The sequence below is a fragment of the Cricetulus griseus genome, chromosome 3, assembly GCF_003668045.3.
Source record: "Cricetulus griseus strain 17A/GY chromosome 3, alternate assembly CriGri-PICRH-1.0, whole genome shotgun sequence".
NCBI lineage: Eukaryota > Metazoa > Chordata > Mammalia > Rodentia > Cricetidae > Cricetulus > Cricetulus griseus.
Genome location: NC_048596.1, coordinates 92,850,874 through 92,871,913, shown reverse-complemented (window position 1 = coordinate 92,871,913; position 21,040 = coordinate 92,850,874). Strand labels below are relative to the sequence as shown.

General features: G+C 42.9%; 1 protein-coding gene across 1 annotated transcript in view; it reads left to right on the top strand.

Annotated features, from left to right (window-relative positions):
* Positions 1 to 3,181: 3,181 nt before the first annotated feature.
* Positions 3,182 to 21,040, top strand: part of Syt9 (synaptotagmin 9) — a 143,589-nt gene continuing 125,730 nt past the window's right edge. The window contains exon 1 of the mRNA XM_035441624.1: positions 3,182 to 3,326. Coding sequence (XP_035297515.1) covers positions 3,182 to 3,326 — 145 coding nt within the window. The remainder of the gene's footprint in view (positions 3,327 to 21,040) is intronic.

Below are 21,040 nucleotides of genomic sequence, written 5' to 3'. Positions count from 1 at the left end.
GTTCAATGAGAAAGTGTGTGTGTGTGTGTGTGTGTGTGTGTGTGTGTGTGTGTGTGTGTGTGTGTTTCAGACAGGAGCCCAAGCTGTCCTCAAACTTCTGATCCTTCTGCCTCTACCTTCAATGGGCAGTGATTATTAGCATGCACCAGGATACCCAGCTTTAAGGACACATCTGAGCTTTCCCTCTACCTTCAAACTCTTAAAATTGACAGTTGTCAATCACTTCTATCAAATACTCTTCCTTGTACTTTTGTAAATTTCCTTCAAATTTTCTAATTGCTCCTTTTCAGTATTTTTGTTGAGTCACATTTTAAAGACCAGAGTTATCTCCTATCCAGCTTTTTCTGGGAGTAAACTTAAATGTGGCAACTGTTTCTATCCCATTAGTGACTTACAGATTTCTGTCATTAAACTCTAGGCCAGCATTGTAGGTGCCATTACTAACTCCTATGTCCCAGGTATGCTTTTGAAACTTTGGGAGATTTGAAGGATAGTTTTGTGTTTTGGTTTGGTTCCTGGTTTATTTTAGGGTTTAAATTGCTTTATTTTGTTTGTTTTGCATTTTGAGTCTTATGCTGTAGCTGGCTAGCCTGAACCTTGCTATGTAGACCTGGCTGGCTTTGAACTTGAATGAATCCTCCTGCTTCTACCTTTCTGAGGACTAGGATCACAATTTGGGCAACAGAACCCAGCTCTGCTCTTAAAACTTCTATGTTTTTGTTTCTTTCAGATTCTACTGGTTACAGTCTTTTTAATATTTGAAATGTCTTTCAAAGTTGAGTGTTTTTGACATTAGCCATTTCCCCTTGTCTGGTCAGAGCTGTCACCAGATCTTGAACTTTTCAAGTTATTAATTAACTGAATTTAAAGCTTTCATCTACTTTCTGATATCATGGCTTAAGAGTTACATTGCTACTGGATTTAACATGCACCTTCCCTGTTCAGACACTATCCTCCAGTCTGAGTCTCCTCCATTGTCTCATCCCCCCAAGTATCCCCTCCTTTGGAAGAGAAGCACCCCTCAGTCTTCCCCAGGGGCTCTTTCTCAGTTGGTTTCATCTCTAAAAATGTGTAGTTTTGCCTTATGTGTTGTTTGTTTGAGGCATGTGTAGCCCAGGCTACTTCAAAATCATTATATAGTCAAGGATGACCTTGAACTTCTGATCCTCCTTCCTGTACCTTCTGAGTGCTGAAGTTATAGGCATGTGACACTCTGCTGAGTTTATTGATACTAGGGATGAAATCCAGGGCCTTCTATATGGTAGGCAAGAACTCTACCAATTGATTTTCATCTCAGCCCTATGCTTTATTTTTAATGCAAAGGTTTTTTGTTTGTTTGTTTGGTTTTGCTTTGTTTTTTCATGACAGGGTTTCTCTATGTAAACCTGGGTGTTCTAGAACTTGCTCTGTATACCAGGGTGGTATATAGAGATCTGCCTCCTGAGTGCTGGAATTAAAGGAGTGCTCCACCACCACCTTGCTTAACTAAACAGTTTTAAAAGTAGGAAAAGTAAAGTAAAAATAGAAAATAAAAAAATAGAAGAGCCTAACTATCTTTTCACAGCTCTTTGGAGTTACCTTTATAACAACAATTGTCCATTCTCTATTACTCCAATATAAACTCCACAAAGCCTAGCACCACTCACCACAGAACCTTAGATTTTGTGTGTTGAGCAAATACTCTCTGGGACCCTACATTACCTCTGTGTGCAAAAGATTTTCTAAGACATCCTTAGAGACAGCACAATCTTATTGCTAAGAGTGCTTGTTAATTGTTCTACAATGAAGTTTGACATTAGGATTATATAAATATGTAAAATGGGAGGGGAGAAAGGGAGAGAGAGGGGAGAGGGTGGAGGGAGGCAGGCGGGGAGAAAAGGAGTGGGATAGAGGGAGAGAAGGAGAGGAAAACTAGTCACTTATTAGTAACTTGGGCAAGTATCACCTTTCTGATTCTGCTTTTTTCAGTACAATGTGGATAACACACACACACACACACACACACACACACACACACACACACACACCTTCAAGGCTATCTAGAGAATTAAATGAAATTATACAAAAGTCTGTGGCACAGTGCCTTGAGCACACAAACAAGCTCAATAATTCGTGGTTATTTCTTGGCTTAGAGCCACAAAAAAAAAAAAACAAAAAAAACAAAAAAAAAACAAAAAAAAAAAAAACAAACAAACCCTGAAGAAATGGGTAGATGAGAGGTGACTGAGGTCTTTCCAAACATCCACAGATTCTGGATCCTCTGTCTCCTGTACTTGGGAAATGCTGGCAACCTTGCCTTTCCAATCAGCTGCTAAGAAAACCAGTCAGGACCTGAGAAGCTCCAAGTGAGCCTCAGCGTCTTTCCATCTACCCTCAGTTCAGATCAGAACCTTCACCTTCTCCAAATCACCACCGCGGTGGACAAGTCTTGGTACCAAATCTCGCATTTGGGTTCGGGACATCCTTAGGCACGCGGTTTCTGCTTAGACTGTGCTTTCCAAGTTCGAAGAAGGTACTGAGATCTTGGCGGGTGTGGTCCACCTCCCAGCCTTAGCTTAATACACCCAGGAACGTGCCTTGGACCCATGCGGAGCTCCAGAGGCTGGGTGTGTGTGTGTGTGTGGGGGGGGGGGGTGTCGGGGGATGGTAGGTTTGCATCTGGGAGGAGGAATTAGGTGCCAAGAGCTTCTGACAGACGTACCGACTCACACTCCCTGAGCCTGGGCACGGCCACTCGGAGCCTAGGGTCCGGAGAGGAATCAGGCACTCCTGTGGCGGCGAGCTCGCACCCCCGTCTCGGTCCCCCGCTGGCGTGTCTGTTTTGAGGCCTCAGCGATCCCCCGCCCGCCGCGCGTACCCCTGACCCGGCCCCGCCCCCGGCGGCCGCGAGTAGCGGGCGGAGCGCGGAGAGGCGCGCAGGGCTGTGGGCGCCGCCTCCCTTCCGCGCCGGGGGAGGGACGAGGGGCCGCGCGGGAGACGGAGAAAGCCTGAGCGAGCGCCTAGCGGAGAGCTGCATGCAACCGGTGGGAGGCTGGCCTCGCTGGCTCTGCGGCTCGGGCTGGGAGCGTGGACCCGCCCACGGCGGCGGCGGCGGCGGTGGCGGTAGAGGCTCTGAGCTGGCAGGCGGAGGGCTTTCTCCCGCGCCCGCCTGCCCGGCGCGGTCCGAGAATGCGGGGGGGCGATGCCCGGGGCCAGGGACGCGCTCTGTCACCAGGCGCTGCAGCTGCTGGCCGAGCTCTGTGCCCGAGGGGCCCTGGAGCACGACAGCTGCCAAGATTTCATCTACCACCTGCGGGACCGTGCCAGACCCCGACTCCGCGACCCAGGTAAGCGCCGCCGCCAGCGCGACCTAAGGGCCCTGGGATGGAGACTTGGGGCAGCGTCAGGGCCTGAGGCAAGAGAGCGACGCAGACTGGAGGAGGGCAGGGGGTGACCATTGAGCTCAACGGGGTCTCCAAAAGCAGCGCACCATGGCCTGATGTTGGAACCTGGCAGAGGCTGCTGCGCGGAGGCCGAGCTGGGGTGAGCTGGGGCAGGCTTGTAGGAACCACGCCCGCCACCTGCGCTGGGCTCCTGAGGGCGGCTCCTGAGCTCCTAGCTGCGCCCGCCACCTCACTCGCAGGCGCCCGGGATCTAGGGGAGGCCGCCGAGGCCTTGGAGCTGGAAAGGGGATCCAAGAGCCAAGGAAACTCTGGGAAGTTGGAGTTCGTTACAGCCTGGCTCTAACTGATTCCCACCGAAACCTGCTCAGCCTGAGTGCCCAGTTCCTCTCCCTGCTCTGGGGTGAGAAGGGAGGAGTAAGATCTTGCATGGGCCAGCTCCCTCGGAGCCTCACATCTAGGGCAGCTGGGCCTGAACCCTTTCCCTGTATGTTGCAAGGTATGCAGGCACTGAGGCCTTAGTTCCCAATTTGTCCCGCTGCTGCAGCCTGGCACACTAGAGTGGTAGAGTGGTGAGCTGGCTGGTTATGGTATGCAGCTGGCAGTTGTCCTAGTGAAAGTTGTGAGGCGCCTAACTTTGGAAAGTTCATTTACTTTGGCATCTGACTGATTAAGATTAGAAGAAGGCGTTTTATTTGAGCAGTTTGCTTTTTCCAACTTCCCTGGGTCCCAGTGTCTTGTCATTCATCACTGGTCACCAGAAGACACATTCCTTTCGAATGTTTCCTGAGCATATTCTCAAATATTTTTCCAATACAGTGTTTTAAATTTTAAGAGGCACCTCGTGGTTGAGCTGTTAAGAATGGGATGAGAGAATGATCTTTGCCTTGATGTTCATGTGTGTTAAACACTGGTGATGCTATTGCTGTGCAAACTATTAAGTACTAGTATTTCTCATTTTCTGCCAGTTCATTATATAAAAAAATACAATTACTCAAAGAATAGAGAATTACTTGACTCTCAAAGAGGAGCCAGCTCATGTAAATAGCCTACCTTTAATAAGATATTCTAAATGTGTGTGGTAAAGGCTGGTGTTAAAAGTTTGTCACATTTTCCTGTAGTTAAAGGCTTTATTTTTCATGCCAGTGATTACATTAATACGTTTCTCAAATGATCATTAATGTTTTACTCCAAAGGGGAGATTTAAGTGGAGAAACACTGGTTCCCGTGATGTCCTAGGAGGCCTGGTTGTCCCCTCTGTGTGTGGCTTCTTGCTGGATGCTAATGTGCCTCACAGACCACAGATAGGGAAGTGTCTCACCTCACCAACAGGAGTGTGGGGGTGTTCTGTGTGTGCATATCAGGACCAAGCCCATTATTAATACACTTTCCCAAAGCACATGTGAGTGCCGAACCATCTCTCTGTGCTCGTGCCCCTGTGTGGTAGGTTTTCCTTGTGATCTCAGATGCGCTGTCATCTTTGGCTTTACAAGAGAAAGGGAATGCAGCCTGTCTCTGAATTGGGGTTTAAATGCCACATCTTTTTGGTCAGTTCTCTGTCCCTTCCCTTTAATGCAGGGGCTGCTTCTCATGTGCCCAGGTTCTCCCAGTTCCCACACTGGGTGGACCTGAAGGAAGTGTCGCAAGGAATACTCCTCACAAGCCGAATTCTGGCTCCTTGACTGGGAAATCGCTTTTCTGAGAGACTGCCTTGCTGCTCCCTGACTTCCTGAAAGCAGTGTTTTGCTTAAACTAGGGCACATGGTTTTGATGTAGCTCCTGCCCCTCTGGCTCCTTCTGTCGTGTCAGGAACTAGCCTGAGCATGAGACAAGAGATGAGCCCTGCAAGTGAAAGGTAGGAGGAAATACAGCTGAAGATGGCACTCAACATGCCACCCTCTGCCTCAAGGCCCTGTTCAGTCCAGATCTCCCTGTTTCCCTCCCTTCCTCACCTTGTTCACAGTGATTCATACATATATCACATGCATGCATTTATGTCCATTCCTCTGAAGCTCTTTGGCCAAGCCAAGAGTGTCCTTATCTCTGAGCCCTAAGAGCTGAGTGACTGGAGGGGCTGCACTGTACAATGCTAAGCCAACAGTGTCTCTGCTGTGACCCAGAACAACCATGTACAGCTGCCCTGATGGTCCCCAGAGAGTCCTTTCTGTAAATGGGTGACTTTGTGTTCTGTGAAAGAATCCACCTGAATGCCATGTTCCAGCCTTCTATGCCTGATGCCTGTCTATGGCTACCCCACTGTAGCTGTTTTCTCAAACTCCATTAAAGATTTTTGTTATAAAAGGAGAAAATAAGTAATTCGCAGCAGAGTAACTTTGCATCTAGGATGCTTTTCCCCTTTTCTGTGTGGAGGTAAGGCTGGTTCTCAAGCCAGTGTCCTTGAGACAACAGAAAGAACTTGTGGAAAGGTTCTGAGGCAGGAGCATTGTTGCTATGATTCAAGAAACACTGACTTTGAGGGTGACTGGAAGTGGAGCATAGTAGCAAATCTGGCCAAGGGTTGGATAGGTCAGATCATGTAGGGTCTTGTAAACTGTTAGAGGGACCTTGCTTTTTACTCTGGATGAGATATGAACATTAGAAGTTCTTAGAGAAGTGGCAGCCAGACTGCCATGCTGAGAAAATACTGTAGGGGAGCAAGGGTGAAGACAGATGTGTTAGTGATCTGTTTCAGAAATCCAGGGAGAGGTGCAAGTTCAGCATGGTCTTAATGGAGGCACTGAGATGTAACGATTATGGACCACTTTGAAGGCACCACCACTAATATTTGTTGACAGGAGGTATCAGGAGGATGGAAAGAGCTGAGGATGATTCGCAGGCCCTCTGACCTAAGCAACTCCATTTACCCAGCAGCGGGTTTCAGGAAGAGGCTTGGAGTAGGGAGGGAAAGCGGGGAAGTTCTCTTTGGTGTCTAGCTTTTTGTACATAGCTAGGTGGGCCATGCCTCTTGAGTTAGCCAAGCTGTCCTGAAGCTGATGGTCCATGCTCAGTTTGTAACTGGAGACTTCACTGTCAAGAGGCTGGCTAGTGCTTCAAAGGTTTTCCTTTCTAGGAAATTGAAAACTCTCTGAGCTTCTCCTCACTGAGCTATTGCCACACTACAGATTGAACTCAGGGCCTCTTCTCCACTACTGAGCTACACTCCCCTCCCCCCACAGCCTTCATTGATCTTGAATGTCACCTTCTTTTTCTCCATTCTGCATGTTTGGCTGTTAGGAGGGAAAGGATTGGAACTCTGGGCCCATTGTTTCTAAATCTAAAACAGACAGGATGCTGGGATGCACTTCCTACTTTCAAACATGTTGTGTAATTCCCCTGTCTCTGCTCTGTAGGACACTAATGGACTGCCTGCAAAGATGCCTCATGTAGGGCAGTTCACTTGGTCCTCTTAACAGTCTTCTGAGATACGGCTGCTCAAAGCATTTGCCATGTGCCAGGAGCATCTGAGTACTTGTAAGACATGCAAGGCCCAGGTCCTGCTCCATCTTACCAAGTCTGCACCTTTGCTTTTGCAGGATCCTCAATTCAAGTTCAAGAAGCACGGTCAAAATGATTGACATATATAGGGAAAGTACAATGCAGAAGCAAGTTAGTTCATGACCACACTCTTCACTTACAGAAAAAGTTGGGCTTAAATCAAAGTAGCATGATGATCAGTCATGTCACATTTACAGTTGTCCCTCAGTATCTGAAGGACTTTGGTTCAGGGCTTCCATGGTGCTAAAATCTGAGGATTTTCAGCCTTTCATGAAAAATGATTTAATGTTTGCATGTGATCTATGAACTCCTCCCATGAACTCCAAATAATCTGTTCATTTTCATACCTAAAAATGTAAATGGCATGTCAGTTGTTACTGTGTTATTTACAGACTAATGGAAAGAAAGAAGTCTGTCCATTGTCAATACAGATGCACCCTGCCCCCTGAACATTTTTTTCTATACATTTTTAAAATCCATAGATGTGGAGACCTTGGACACCTCTGGGAGATAACTGAATTCAGAACTCAGAAGTCATTGTCAGTGGATATTTCTTAAAATACTTCATAACAGCCATCCTTAGACCTGCTTTGTCTATTTTCAACATGTACAGTGGATTAAATCCCCCAAGTGTAGGTTAAATTTATGTAGAGTCACCTTACTATTTTGGTTATGAATTCTTTATCCAATGTCAGTTTTCCATTCATGTTCTGCTGTCATGTCTAGAGGGTTTTCACATATTTCCATCATCGTACCAAAGAAACGCCTAGAAAAATGTTTGTTTATTATTAGTTCAGGGGTGAACCAGAACTTCAGTGTCATGCTATCAGTGACCCTTCCTTCCAGCTAAATACTACTATATTATGGAAAGTCCTACCTCCATGGTTTTATACTTTGGCTCCATATTAGAAATACTTAAGGACTCTAACAGAAAGGAAAATAACAACAAAAACCTAACAATGACTGGGCTGTATTCTAGACCAGTTAAACCAAAGTCTCAGGGGTGGTGGTACCTGGGATCAGCATAGTATATCCCTTATATTTCTTGGTTGATTTTGTCTTATGGTCAGGTAGAGGACAACTCTTGTGACCATAAGTGAAGGTAAACTCCACTTAACTCTTCTCAGCTTATGTTTCCTTACTGCAAAAGTATGAAAAAATGATTTAAAAAACTAGGAGAAATTGACTGTTGCCTTTGCATAACTAGAACCCATATCAGCTGATCCATAACTTGCTTTTGGCAGTATTTTGCCAAGTTTTTATCTCGAGGACTTTTAATAAGTGTCACTAGACTTTATCATGTCCTTCCTCTTTTAAGGGGAAAAAAAAAAACACAGTAAATGCAATGGCATATATCCTGTATCTGCAATCCTAGCACTTGGTGGCTGGGGACAGCAGAACAAGAGTTCAAAGCCTCAGTTACATAGTCAGTTGAAGGCCAGCTTGGGTTATATGAGACCCTGTCTGTGGATCAGAGAAACAGAATGTAGGACTTTGACTGATGAAACCTTGTATTGAATTATAGTGAAATCTCTTTATCAGGAGGTATGTGTGGAAAATAATAGTTAAATATAGTTTTAAGGGAAAATCTTTGTGACCATTGTGATTAAATATGACCCTGAAGCCAAACTTTCAAAAATAGTAAAATTAACCATTCTTAAAATACTGGCTTTTTGCCCGGTGATGGTGGCGCACACCTTTTATCCTAGCACTCGGGAGGCAGAGGCAGGCGGGTCTCTGAGTTTGAGATCAGCCTGGTCTAAAAGAGCTAGTTCCAGGACAGCCTCCAAAGCCACAGACAAATCCTGTCTCATAGAAAAAAGAAAAAAGAAAGATACTGACTTTTTAGGGATAGTTATTGGTGTGATTATGCACAGTGAGATTAATTTTTAAAAGTTAACATTAATTGTAATGGGGAAAAGGCCTTCCAAAGAGTGAGTGGCATCAGATGTACAGTGTATGAAGGTCTCATTTGCATTTACTTCAGTGACATTTTAGGGTTTCTTCATAAATATTTTATTTAAACAATGTGTTTTCATCTCTGTGGGATTCCTCTACATGGACCAGTGAGTGGTTTAGTCAGGAGGTAATTATCAAGAGAGAAAAACAAAGCAAAGCCTGGGGCAGGCACCACAGGCAGACAGACCCCTGGCCAGGTGCGTCTTTCAGAATAAACAAAGAAAGGCACAGACTTTTTGATGTGGGCCAGAGTGTCACAGAAAAATGAAGCTGAGCATGGAAGGAACTCCCTTTAAAATTCTCTCTCTCTCTCTCTCTCTCTCTCTCTCTCTCTCTCTCTCTCTCTCTCTCTCTCTCTGTGTGTGTGTATGTGTGTCTGTGTGTGTGTGTGTGTGTGTGTGTGTGTGTGTGTGTGTGTGTGTGGTGTGTAGTACAGGTGATATCCCTGGAAGGCATGCTGGCACAGCTGTGTGGATAGGTGTGGTTTCCATGTGGTTGGCTGAGAAGAAATATACACTGATTTCTTCATCAGGTGACCAAGTTCTGAAATCAGGGTGCATTAAAGGGACCAAGTCAGGAGAGCAATGGCATTGTGAGAGGGTAAGTGTGGAGTATGTATTTCTGCATCTTAAATGAAGTCACAACTCTCAAGTGTGGACTGTGTATCTCTGCATTCTAAATGAAGTCACAATGTGAAGTGTGCAGAAGTTTTCCCTATGGGAATTGATCTTCCTGGAGCTCTCACTGTGTATTGTGGTTTCTCTATTATTTATTTCACTTATTTATTTGTTTTGTGGGGGTTGGTGGTCTCATTTAGGCCAAGCTGGTTTTATACTCAATGTGTAGGTGAAGCTGACTTTGAACTTCTGATCCTCCTGCTCCACCTCTTGGGTAATAGGATTGCAAGGAAGCAGCATCATGCCTGTTTCTAAATTTGTTTTCATGTGTTTAATTCATTGACTCTAGGAAGCTGGCTTTAAACCAAAACAAACTCAGAGGTCCAGGCTTTGAAGGTATGTTTGAAACCTTCATAGAACCCAGTGCATAGATTTTATCAGATGAATTTGTTGGGCATGGTGTTGGACAAGGAATCAGGACCTGTGCCTTGCAGACAAACTGTTGGCAAACTAAGCTGCATCTCTAGACAAAGGGATATTATTTATTTATTTATTTATTTATTTAATGTATATATATTCCAAGACTTCTGTGGGTGTCTTGAGTGGTGTTTCTCCTGCATATATATCTTCGTGAGGATGCCAGATTCCCTGGAGCTGGAGTTGTAGAGAGTTGTAAGATGCCATCTAGGTGATGGGAATTGAACCCTAGTCAGGTCCTCTGGAAGAGCAGCCAGTGCTCTAATCTCTTAGCCATCTCTCCAGGCTCCCCCTCCCCCTTTTTGAGACTGGATCTTATTTTGTAGTTCTGACAAGGTAGCTGAGACTGGCCTCAGACCTAGGTTGATCCTCCTGCCTTAGTTTCCAAAGTGCTGATATTGTGTCACTGTGCTTGGCTTACATAAGGAGTTGTGTATCAATAATCAGTAGGATTGGTTGTACCTAAGGAACAACTTTTCAGAAAACATATCTCTCTCTCTCTCTCTCTCTCTCTCTCTCTCTCTCTCTCTCTCTCTGTGTGTGTGTGTGTGTGTGTGCATGAGTTTATGTGCAGAGCATGCATGCAAGAACCCTTGGATGCCAGAAGAGAGTGTTGGATGCCCTAGAGCTGGGGTTACCATGGAGGTGCTGGATCTTTTGCAGAAAGCATTAAATGCTTTACATTAAATGAAGAAAACAAAACAAACAAGAAGACTACACTAAGGAAAACTGTATGGTAAAGTGGACTAGGCAAGAGCTTTAGAGTCAGAATCCAATCCAGCATTAGTTAGTTTAGTAACCTTGGGCAAACAATTTCACTCTATTATTCATTGATAAAATGGGAGTAGCCTGTTAAGACAGCTCCATGCTCAGAATAAATGCTCAGGTCGTCATTTCCCTGCCTGTTTTCCTTTCAGTGATGGTTCATGATCACATGTGGGTTATTTTTTTTCTTCTATTTAAAATCTCTTGCAGGCACTATTTCTATTCTACTCTTTTGTAGGACATAGCATTTTCTCACTTTTTTATAGCTTCATGATCACACTTAGTTTTTTTTTTTTTCTATTTGAAATCACTTTCAGTCAGTATATCTGTTTTACTCTTTTGTAGGCATAGCATTTTCTTTTTCTTTTCTTTTTTCTTTTTTAGTTGTAGTCCTCTGAGAAACTTACTTCACTTCTGTATCCTTGTTTTCTCATGAATAAAAATGGATTGCAAGTACTGGGTTCCCAGTACAGGATCCAGGTAAAGCACCAGTTTCCAGTTCAATTTAAGTTTGAGATAAACAACATGTAATATTACATGGGACATACTAAAACAAAGTAGTTAGCTGTTGTGTTTCTGAAATTCAATTTGAACCGAGTGTCCCATATTTTTATGAGATTAGGTTGGCAAGCAAACTCAGTATATCATAATCTATATCAAATACTTACATAATAAATGCTGAGTAAATGTTAGTCATTATTTCTATGATTATTGTCTAGTTGTAATTATTATTGTACTTGTGATTGCTATATACATTCCAAAGAATGAATATGACTTTTTTGAGGACGTTTTAGCTTCTAATTTTTCTGTTTCTTTCTTACTTCCTTCTTTATTTCTAACTTTTTTATTGTTGTTGTTGTTGTTTTTCTTTAATGTCTTTTGAGACAGGTTCTCAATCTGTATCCCAGGCTAGCCTCAAACTCACTCTGTAGCTCGGGCTAGTCTTTACCTCATGGCAATCCTCCTGCCTCCCCTGCAGAATGCTGGAATTATGGATATGTGTCAGCATGCCCAGTGGTGCTTCTGTGTTTTTTATAGTATGATCATAACTTCTATCTATATGCCCCTGCTTTCTTTGGAGGGGCTTTTGAAATAATAATGAGCTTAAATTGATTTCTAGTGGACCTATGTCATTTACTCCTGTTACATATCAGCAGTAAATTCACTCTCAGTGGGAGATACAACATGAACAGAAGGCTGCTGATACAATACGGTTGAAGTGGCTGCCTGGTGATTTTAATTTTTAGTTTGTCATCGGTAGAACTGAGTGTTTTGACTGTGTTAGGCCTGGTTAAGCAGTTCCTCCCAGATGAATTTTCTGTTGACAGTGTGCATTTGTGTGTTGTTGGTTTTTAATTGTTTTGTTTTAGAATCTTAATGCTTTCCTTACAAATTTGCATTAATTAAAATGTAAAAGTTCTATCCAATTAGCTCATAGAGGGAGCACTGTATAGTGACTTAATTAACTCAGATTGGCTGACTAGAATCAACCCATTGTACTGTGCATCCTGTTTATTCATCTTGGTGTGCATGTGCATGCATATGCATGTATGATGATGTGTGAAAATTTATGTATGTGAGTACAGGTATCTGTGTGAAAAATCAGAAGATAACCTTGCTGTCTCTTCTTGTCTTCTACCTTCTTGAGATGGGGTCTCTTTTTGTTCACTACTTTACATTTTACAGTCACACCCTACCACATATGGCTTTACCCAGGACTCAGATCCTCAGGCTTACATGGGAAGTAATTTATCCACTGAGCTATCTCCTCAGCCCCTTTTAAATTTCTTTTGGGACAGGGTTTTATACAGGCCAACTGGCCTTGAACTTACTATACTACTGAGAATGATCTTATGCTCCTTGTCCTCTTGCCACCGTTGTAACACTCTTCCAGTGCTAAGTAATGCTTTTATTTATATGAAAATGAAAGAATTATATAATTCATCTGTGACTTTACCCCATTTCACTCTTATGCCATGTGACATTTATGTTAGCCACACTGATATGATCACTCTTTCCTAATGAAAATTAAGTTCAGAAACACTCATTGAGTGCCTCTTAAGTGCTTGTACCAGGTTAGGCACGAGTAATTGAAAGACACATTAGACAAGCTTACTGCCCCTATGGAACTGAGATAAAATAATAACTGCAATTAATAAAATAAAGGCAGGACGGGAGCTATGGGCTGAATACAGTACAGGAAAAGAGAAGTAATTAGCTGGCGTGAGTAGGTCTTTAAAGACTTCCTAGAGAAGTCTATTTGTGGGTGGGATGGGCATTCTAGGAAATTTCAAAGCCCATAACCCAGAGAGAATGGATCCTCTGTGATAGTAAGTGCAATGCATGCTAGGAAGGCTGAGAGATGAGACTACTGTAGTTAGTGCTGCTCCATCACCGAAGTCCTTGTGGGCTGATGTCAGAGTCCAGGGTGGCCAAAAGTCCTTGTGGGCCATTGTCAGAGTCCAGGGAGCCTGGAGCTAGGTGTGCTTGAGCACTGACAGGAAACCTGAAAATACTTTGACCCACTGTGAGCCCAAAGGACCCGTTCTCTGCAGAGTGAGGCAGAAGTTTTCAGACAGGAGGAATTCCGTAGTGTAGCTTTTTAAGTCTTCTGTGTTCTCTTGGGAGACATGTTCTTCTTGTCCAAGGTAGGGTCCTGACAGATAGAAAATCTGTTAAATGATTCCAATTTTAGATTCCAAGTCGAATCCCTGCAAAATGCAAGTATAATTACCTCATATAGTTGTAAAAACTGCCTTTAGCAAGCTTAAACATCTGGTTCCAACATCTGGATTCCAGATATAATTTCCAGGGATGCCAACAGTGACATCTTGCTACCTTGCCTCGTTATTCAACACTGAAAAGACTGCATGTTCTGTTGCACGAGTCACTCAGTCCATGGACAAGCACAGTCTGTTTTCTCTGTGTCAACAGAGGCCAGGAGGAAGTAAGCACAGGAGGCCTGTCCAGGGCCTACAAAACCACACTGTGAAGATGATTTTTCCCCTTTGTAAAGGAACTACCAAGTAATAAGCATATCAAAACAAAACAACAGAAAGCAAACAAATAAAAACCAACTGATTTAAATACCTACAGGTAACAGGCTATCTCCTTTTCATACCTGTACGCCCCCACCCTACCACATACACACTTTACTTTTCACACTTAAAGGACATGCCTGACTTCAGAAGACATTTCAGCTTGCATCATTACAGTGGTCAGAAACACTGAAGGGCTTTGACCTGAAGACTGGCATGAAAAGATTTACTTCTTTTTAAATTATTTGGGGGTTTTTCTTGATATAGGTTCTTGCAGTGTAGCTCAACCAGGTCAGAAATTGTGTAATGTGGCCTTAAACTCATTTCTGTCTTCTTGCCTCATCCACCTGAATTCAGGGATCACAGGTATGTACTACCATGCCCAGTTCAGATTCACCACTTAATTCGATTATTCGGGAGTAAGGATGAAGGTTGAATATATATTTTATTAAAGATGTTGTTCATTTCTGTAGCACATTTTATTGAGCATCTGCTATGTGCCAGGTGCTGTTGTAGGTGCAGTCACATGTCATTGATGGGGAAATGGTTTGAGAATTGCAGTGTTAATTAGGAAGTTTCTTTCTTTTGTAAACCCAGAATAGACTCATACAAGTCTGATGGTATAGACCAGTCTCTTCACAGCCTCTATGCAGTCAAGATACAAGAGTTTTTCTTATCATTATAACTATATGATGCTGTCATGTAAGTAGTCTGATATTGACCAAGATGTCATATAACCTTATGACCACACACCATGGATAGATGTTTAGAGTATTGTACATAGATGCATGCAGTAGTATATACAGTAATAGTGTGCAACACAAAACAGTTTTCTTCATGGAACATGCATGATGGGGGGAAGTACTGTGTATAAATCAATTACAGGGTATGTTAGGTATTACTATATGCTAAGGAAAAATAAAAGTGGAAAGAGTGTAGTTTGTTTATGAGTCAAGGTCAGAAGGAGATGTGGGAATAAGACATATGCATCAAGAGCATTCAGGCAGAGGAATGATAGATACAAAGGTTCTGATGCAGGAGCATGCCTAGCATGTCCAGGTGTCAGTGGAGTTATAGCGAGAGACATACTCAAGGAGGAGGGCAGAAAGGTAATGACAGGCAGATCATAGGGTCCAGGAACCATTAGGGCTGAGTATGTAGCTCAGTTGGTAGAAGGCTCATGAAGCTCTGGGGATTCCTGGCACTTCATTAACTAGATAAAGCCATGCATGCCTGCAATCCTAGCACTGAGTGGTAGAAGCAGAAGGATCTGAAGTTCAAGGTCGTCCTCAGTTAACTCAAGGCCAGCATGGGCTTCATGAGATGCTTTCTGAAAAGAAGAAGAAGAAGAAGAAGAAGAAGAAGAAGAAGAAGAAGAAGAAGAAGAAGAAGAAGAAGAAGAAGAAGAAGAAGAAGAAGAAGAGAGGAAATTGGAGAAATAGCTGCTGGTAAGAGACCTGAGAAATGCTTGTGCATGTTTTAGAGTGGGAGAGCTGACAGTTCTTAGGTGATAGGAATAATTTGGTATAGTAAGCAATAGTTCTTGATGCCAGACAAAGAACAGAGAGAGGGCTGCTGGATTGGCATCCTTATGTTGCCAGATGTTCCCAGGAGTTCAGGAATTGAGACAGAGTCTTATGTGGTTTAGGCTACCTCAATCTTACTATATATAGTCAATGATGACTTTGACTCTCAATCCTCTTGCCTCTGCTTCCTGAGTGCAGAAATTATAGGCATGTGTCACCCATGGGCTTCTTCAAAAGCAGCTCTAATCCTATCTCTGTGTGCTCTGCCTTTATTCTTATATTTAGCAGTAGTGGGAATTGGAATTAACCCATGGCTCTGTGCATACTAGACAAGCACTCATCCACTGAACTACATACACCCCCAGCCTTCTGTCTTTATTTTCTAATCATCTCCTAAAAGTCTTCACTTCTTATTTTCTTATTATATTTATTTACTAATTTTTGAGGTAAGGTTTATCTGTGTAATAGCCCTGGCTATCCTGTAACTCACTTTATAGACCAGACTGGCTTTGAACTCACAGAAATCCACCTGCCTCTGCCTCCCGATTGCTGGAATTAAAGGTGTGCACCACCACTACCCAGCAAGTCCTCATATCTTAATGTTGTCACTCGGTAACTAGGTTTCAAGATGTAAATGTGGGGTAGGATATGAATGAACATTCAAACCACATCACTGACCAAAGGCAAATGAAGATAGACTTCATGCAACTTATCAGAGAGGAGAAAATACCATCAAGGAGACTGGGAAGAACCAGCCAATGGGAGAGGAAGCAAGAAATAGGAGTGTGTGGCTAAACATGAAGAAAGATTTCTGGAGGCATCGGAGTGACCTTCTGCATGAAATATAGCTAGTAGGCCAAGCAAGGTAGCAACCAGGCTGACCATCATAATGAGAGATGTGGAGGTCATGGTAACCTTGAACTAAGTGATTTTGAAGGAAAAACAAAGCTGGGGAGTGTCTAGTGTCTTGGAAGGAGAAAAATGAAAGAAAAAACAAATTTTGTAACAGGAAAGAAGCAATGACTGAAAAGATGATTTCTAATGGAAAGAAAACCATCTGTATGCTGGAGAGAAGGAAAATCAAACAGAAAGGAGTGAAGTGCTGGGTAGGAGGTGTGCTTCTCAGCAGTTCACCCTTTGTCACAGAGTCAAGACAGAATTCATGGGCACAGTGGGTAGCTGTGGGAAAGGGATTCCATAGTCATTTGTCTTGTGATTATTCTTCCCTTCTCAGTGAACGAGATAACAAAGCCTCTGAGAGGAACTGAGAGTCAGAAGTGGTAGAGTTTTGAAAACAGGAATGTGATAAAATTTACCTAGAAGAATGGGAAAGTGAATGGATGTAGGGACTTATGGCCAATACTGAGGTCCAGCCTCAGGTTGGAGATCATGGGTTTCATAAAATGTATCCGCATTGGTGTGTGTTACTCTCCTACCTCATTCAGCCACATTTGTGGGTTTTTCTTTTCTTTTTTTCATATTTGTATTTTGAACTGATACACAATTTTATTTTTGTCTTCCTTTCTTTTTTTAACCTTGTTTTTATTGAGCTATACATTTTCCTCACTCCCCTCCTCCCCTCTTCCCTCCCCTTTCCCCATGCCCCCCGCACTCCCAATTTACTCAGGAGATCTTGTCTTTTTTCCCATTCCTAGATGGATCCATGTATGTCTCTCTTAGGCTTCCCTTTGTTGCCTAAGTTCTCTGGGGTTGTGGACTGTATGCTGGTTGTCCTTTGCTTTATGTCTAATATCCACTTAGGAGTGAGTACATATTTTATTTGTCTTTCTATAGACAAGGAAGGATTTGTGTTTATTTTCTTACATTTTTATTTTGATTGAGTGTATGTGTGAGTGTTACATGTATGCCACAATGTTCATGTGAGGTCAGAGGACAACTTTTGGGAGTTAGTCCTTGCCTTCTACCATATGGGTCCTGGGGACCAAACTTAGTTCATCAGGTTTAGCAGCACGCTCCTTTACCCTAAGCCATCTGTCACCCTGATATTTGTGTTTAAACAGGAATTATGGGTATGCATAAAAATGAAAGAGCAGCAAAAATGTTCAGAGTACATAACATGCAGTGATTGGAGTGACTGAAATTTCATTATAATGAGGAGAGAAAAGTGCACATCTAAGAGGATTAAGGATGGGCTGGGAATATATGTAGCTCAATTAGTAGAGTCCTTGCCTAGCACGCATGAGGCCTTGGGTTTGATCTTCAGCACTGTATAAGACCAGGCATAAGGCATAAAGCCCATAATCTCAGTATCCTGGAGGTAGATACAGGAGAACCAATTCAAAATTATCCCAAGCTATATAGTGAATCAATGGGAGATGATATTGTAAGACAATAAAAGAGGGAATTAAGGATGAGGAACATTAAACAGTCATAGGCTCTGTCAGGGATTGGCTATTGGTAATGCACTGAAGAAGGGGAGAGGGTGAGGTTCTAATTTTCAGGGTTGTGGAAATGCTGCCCTGTTGGTGAGACAAGGATCCAGGGCATTTTTACCACATAATGTTCTGAAATAGGGTGGAGGACAAGATATTGAAGGAGCAAAGCTCAAAGAACTAAGTCTAGGGCTTTGAAAGGGATATGACTATAGAGATAAAGAATTAACCAGGAATTGTGATGAAAGTGGTTTAGGGAGTGTGACAGGAAGCCAGCAAGTGAACTGTGCCAGGAATGGGGGAAGCAGCCTAAAGATCAATAAACCACTGGGACAAGGATGGGCAATTGGGGACCAGTGGTGTGGTTGGTCCTACAGTGGGAGAGCTAAAGCTGGGGGGCTTTAGCGAAAATACTGGCAAGTTAGTTTTTTGTTTTTCATTATTTTATTTGAATTAGAAACAAGATTGTTTTACATGTCAATCCCAGTTCCCTCTCCTTCCCCTCCTCCCCTACTGCCCCACAACTAAAACCCTACCTATCACATACCATTTCTACTCCCCAGGGAGAGCGAGGCCTTCCATAGGGGGTCTTCAGAGTCTGTCATAGCCTTTGTGATAGGGCCTAGGCCCAGCCCCCACCCCCTGAGTGTCTAGGCTCAGGGAGTGTCCCTGTATGTGGAATGAGCTCCCAAAGTCCACACCTATGCTAGGGATAAGTACTGATCTACAGGAGGTCCCATGGATTTCTGAGGTCTCCTCACTGACACCCAGATTCCTGGGGTCTAGATCAGTCTCGTGCTGGTTTCCCAGCTATCAGTCTGAGGACCAAGAGGTTGTTCAGATCAGCTGTTTCTGTGGGTTTCACCAGCCTGGTCTGGACCCCTTTTCTCATCACTCGTCCTTCTCTGCATCTGGATTCCAGTTCAGTTCAGTGATTAGCTGTGGGTGTCTGCTTCTACTCCCACCAACTGCTGGATGAAGGCTATAATCATCAATCTCATTATCAGGGGAGGGCATTTAAGGTAGCCTCTACTCTGTTGCTTAGATTGTTAGTTGGTGTCATCTTTTTAGATCTCCAGACATTTCCCTAGTGCCTGATTTCTCTTTAAACCTAAAATATCTCCCTCTATTATGGTTATCTCTTATCTTGTTTTTTCTATTCTTCCCTGACTCAACCTTTCTGCTCCCCCATGTCCTCCTCATTCTCCATGTCTCCCCTTCTCATTCTCCTAGCTCCTTCTCCCCTTCCACATGCTGCTAATTTGCTCAGGAGATCTTGTCCCTTTCCCATTCTTGGGGGACCATGTATGTCTCTCTTAGAGTCCTCCTTGTCACCTAGCTTCTCTGGTGGTGTGAATTGTGGGCTGGCAATCCTTTGCTGTATGTCTAAGATCCATATATGAGTGAGTACATACCCTGTTTGTCTTTTTGTGACTGGGTTACCTCGCTCAGAATGGTTTCTTCTAGTTCCATCCATTTGCCTGTGAATTTCAAGATTCCATTGTTTTTATCTGCTGAGTAGTACTCCATTGTGTAAATGTACCACATTTTCTCTATCCATTCTTCAGTTGAGGGTCATCTAGGCTGCTTCCAGGTTCTGGCAATTACAAATAATGCTACTATGAACATGGTTGAACATATGTCCTTGTTATATGAATGTGCTTCTTTTGGGTATATGCCTAAGAGTGGAATTGCTGGATCTTGTGGTAGACTGATTCCCATTTTCCTGAGGAGTCGCCATACTGATTTCCAAAGTGGCTGTACAAGTTGGCACTCCCACCAGCAGTGGAGGAGTGTTCCCCTTTCTCCACATCCTCTCCAGCATAAACTGTCATTGGTGTTTTTGATTTTAGCCATTCTGACAGGAGTAAGATGGTATCTCAGAGTTGTTTTGATTTGCATTTCCCTGATGGCTAAGGATGTTGAACACTTTCTTATGTGTCTTTCAGCCATTTTAGATTCCTCTATTGAGAATTATCTATTTAGTTCTGTACCCCACTTTTTAATTGGATTGTTTAGTGTTTTGGAAACTAGCTTCTTGAATTCTTTGTATATTTTGGAAATCAGCCCTCTGTCAGATGTGGGGCAAGTTAGTTTTTAACCAGGCAGAAGTGTTGAATGGCTTTTTGAAGACAGGAGACAGATACCTTAGAAAGTATTTAAGAGACGAAATAGCCAGTGCGCTGATACAAAATAGAGGGCTCCTGCCTTCTGGGTGTCTGGTGCTGGCCCTGGGAAAGTGGTCACATGAGATATGAGGCTTACTACTGGAAGTTGGGGATATTTTGTGTGAAAGAAAAATGAGATTAGTTTTAAATACATGAAGTTCAACGATCCATATGGCATCTGCTGTGGGTACCCAGGGTTATGGGGAGAAGTTAATAGAAGTCTGAAGTCCTTTACCATACAGAGATTCTGTAGAGTGATTCTCTGTGTAGGATGAACATCAGAATGAACCCAGGGAATCCTCAAAGATAAGAGTTTCCTGCCCTTGTTGGTTGAATTGGAATCATCAGGACGACACCTAAATTATATGTGCTCCTGAGCCTGATGAACTGTCAGGGTTGTAAATGTCATGCATTGATGGCCTTCATGAGTTGAGATGGCTTTTGCAGCCCACTTATAAAAGAAAAATGTGCTCAAATCAACTGTGTAGAACTTTTATAAAATATTGGGCAAGAAAATACAGACATACAAATGTATTTACTTCATAAAATTAGTAATTAAAAAACCCTACTGGAAATTAACCTTAGATTATGAAGTACAGACCCACTGGCAACATGGATGATAAATTTTGAAGAAAATTTAGCTTTAGGATGTAGCTGTGATATCCCAGCAATAAGGAAAACATTGGTCTTACTTATCACAAAGCATATAATATGAATAACATCTGCTCATAACTTAGGATAGCTATACAGTAGATATGGTTGCAAGAAGTCTGGGTCATGAGGTTAGAGGACAGTATGGTTGCTTGAGTCTTGCTAGCTGTAAATCATCTTGGAATACTTTTTATCTTTGCCAGAAATATTCCTGGAACAGAAAACAGATTTGATTGGATTGAGAAAACCATGTGAGAACCACTTTTAATATTATAGTCAGGAAATAAAGTGATTCAGAAAATCCCAGGCTAAACATATTTTCAATTTTATTTTTTCAAATACTATGAATGTCAGATGCCAGCATAGCTGAACTCACTCTGCAGGCTTCCCAGAATATTTCCCAGGGACTGAGGAAAATAGGCTGCCAGCCCTTCAGTCTCTTCTTTCTGAACCGTTGCTTCTGCTCTCATGTTACTGTAATATCCAGGATTTATAGGCTGTTTTTATTCTAGGGCTTTAAATCTTTTTTTTTTTTGTTTGTTTGTGTGTTGCTTTAATTTTGAGGTAGCTA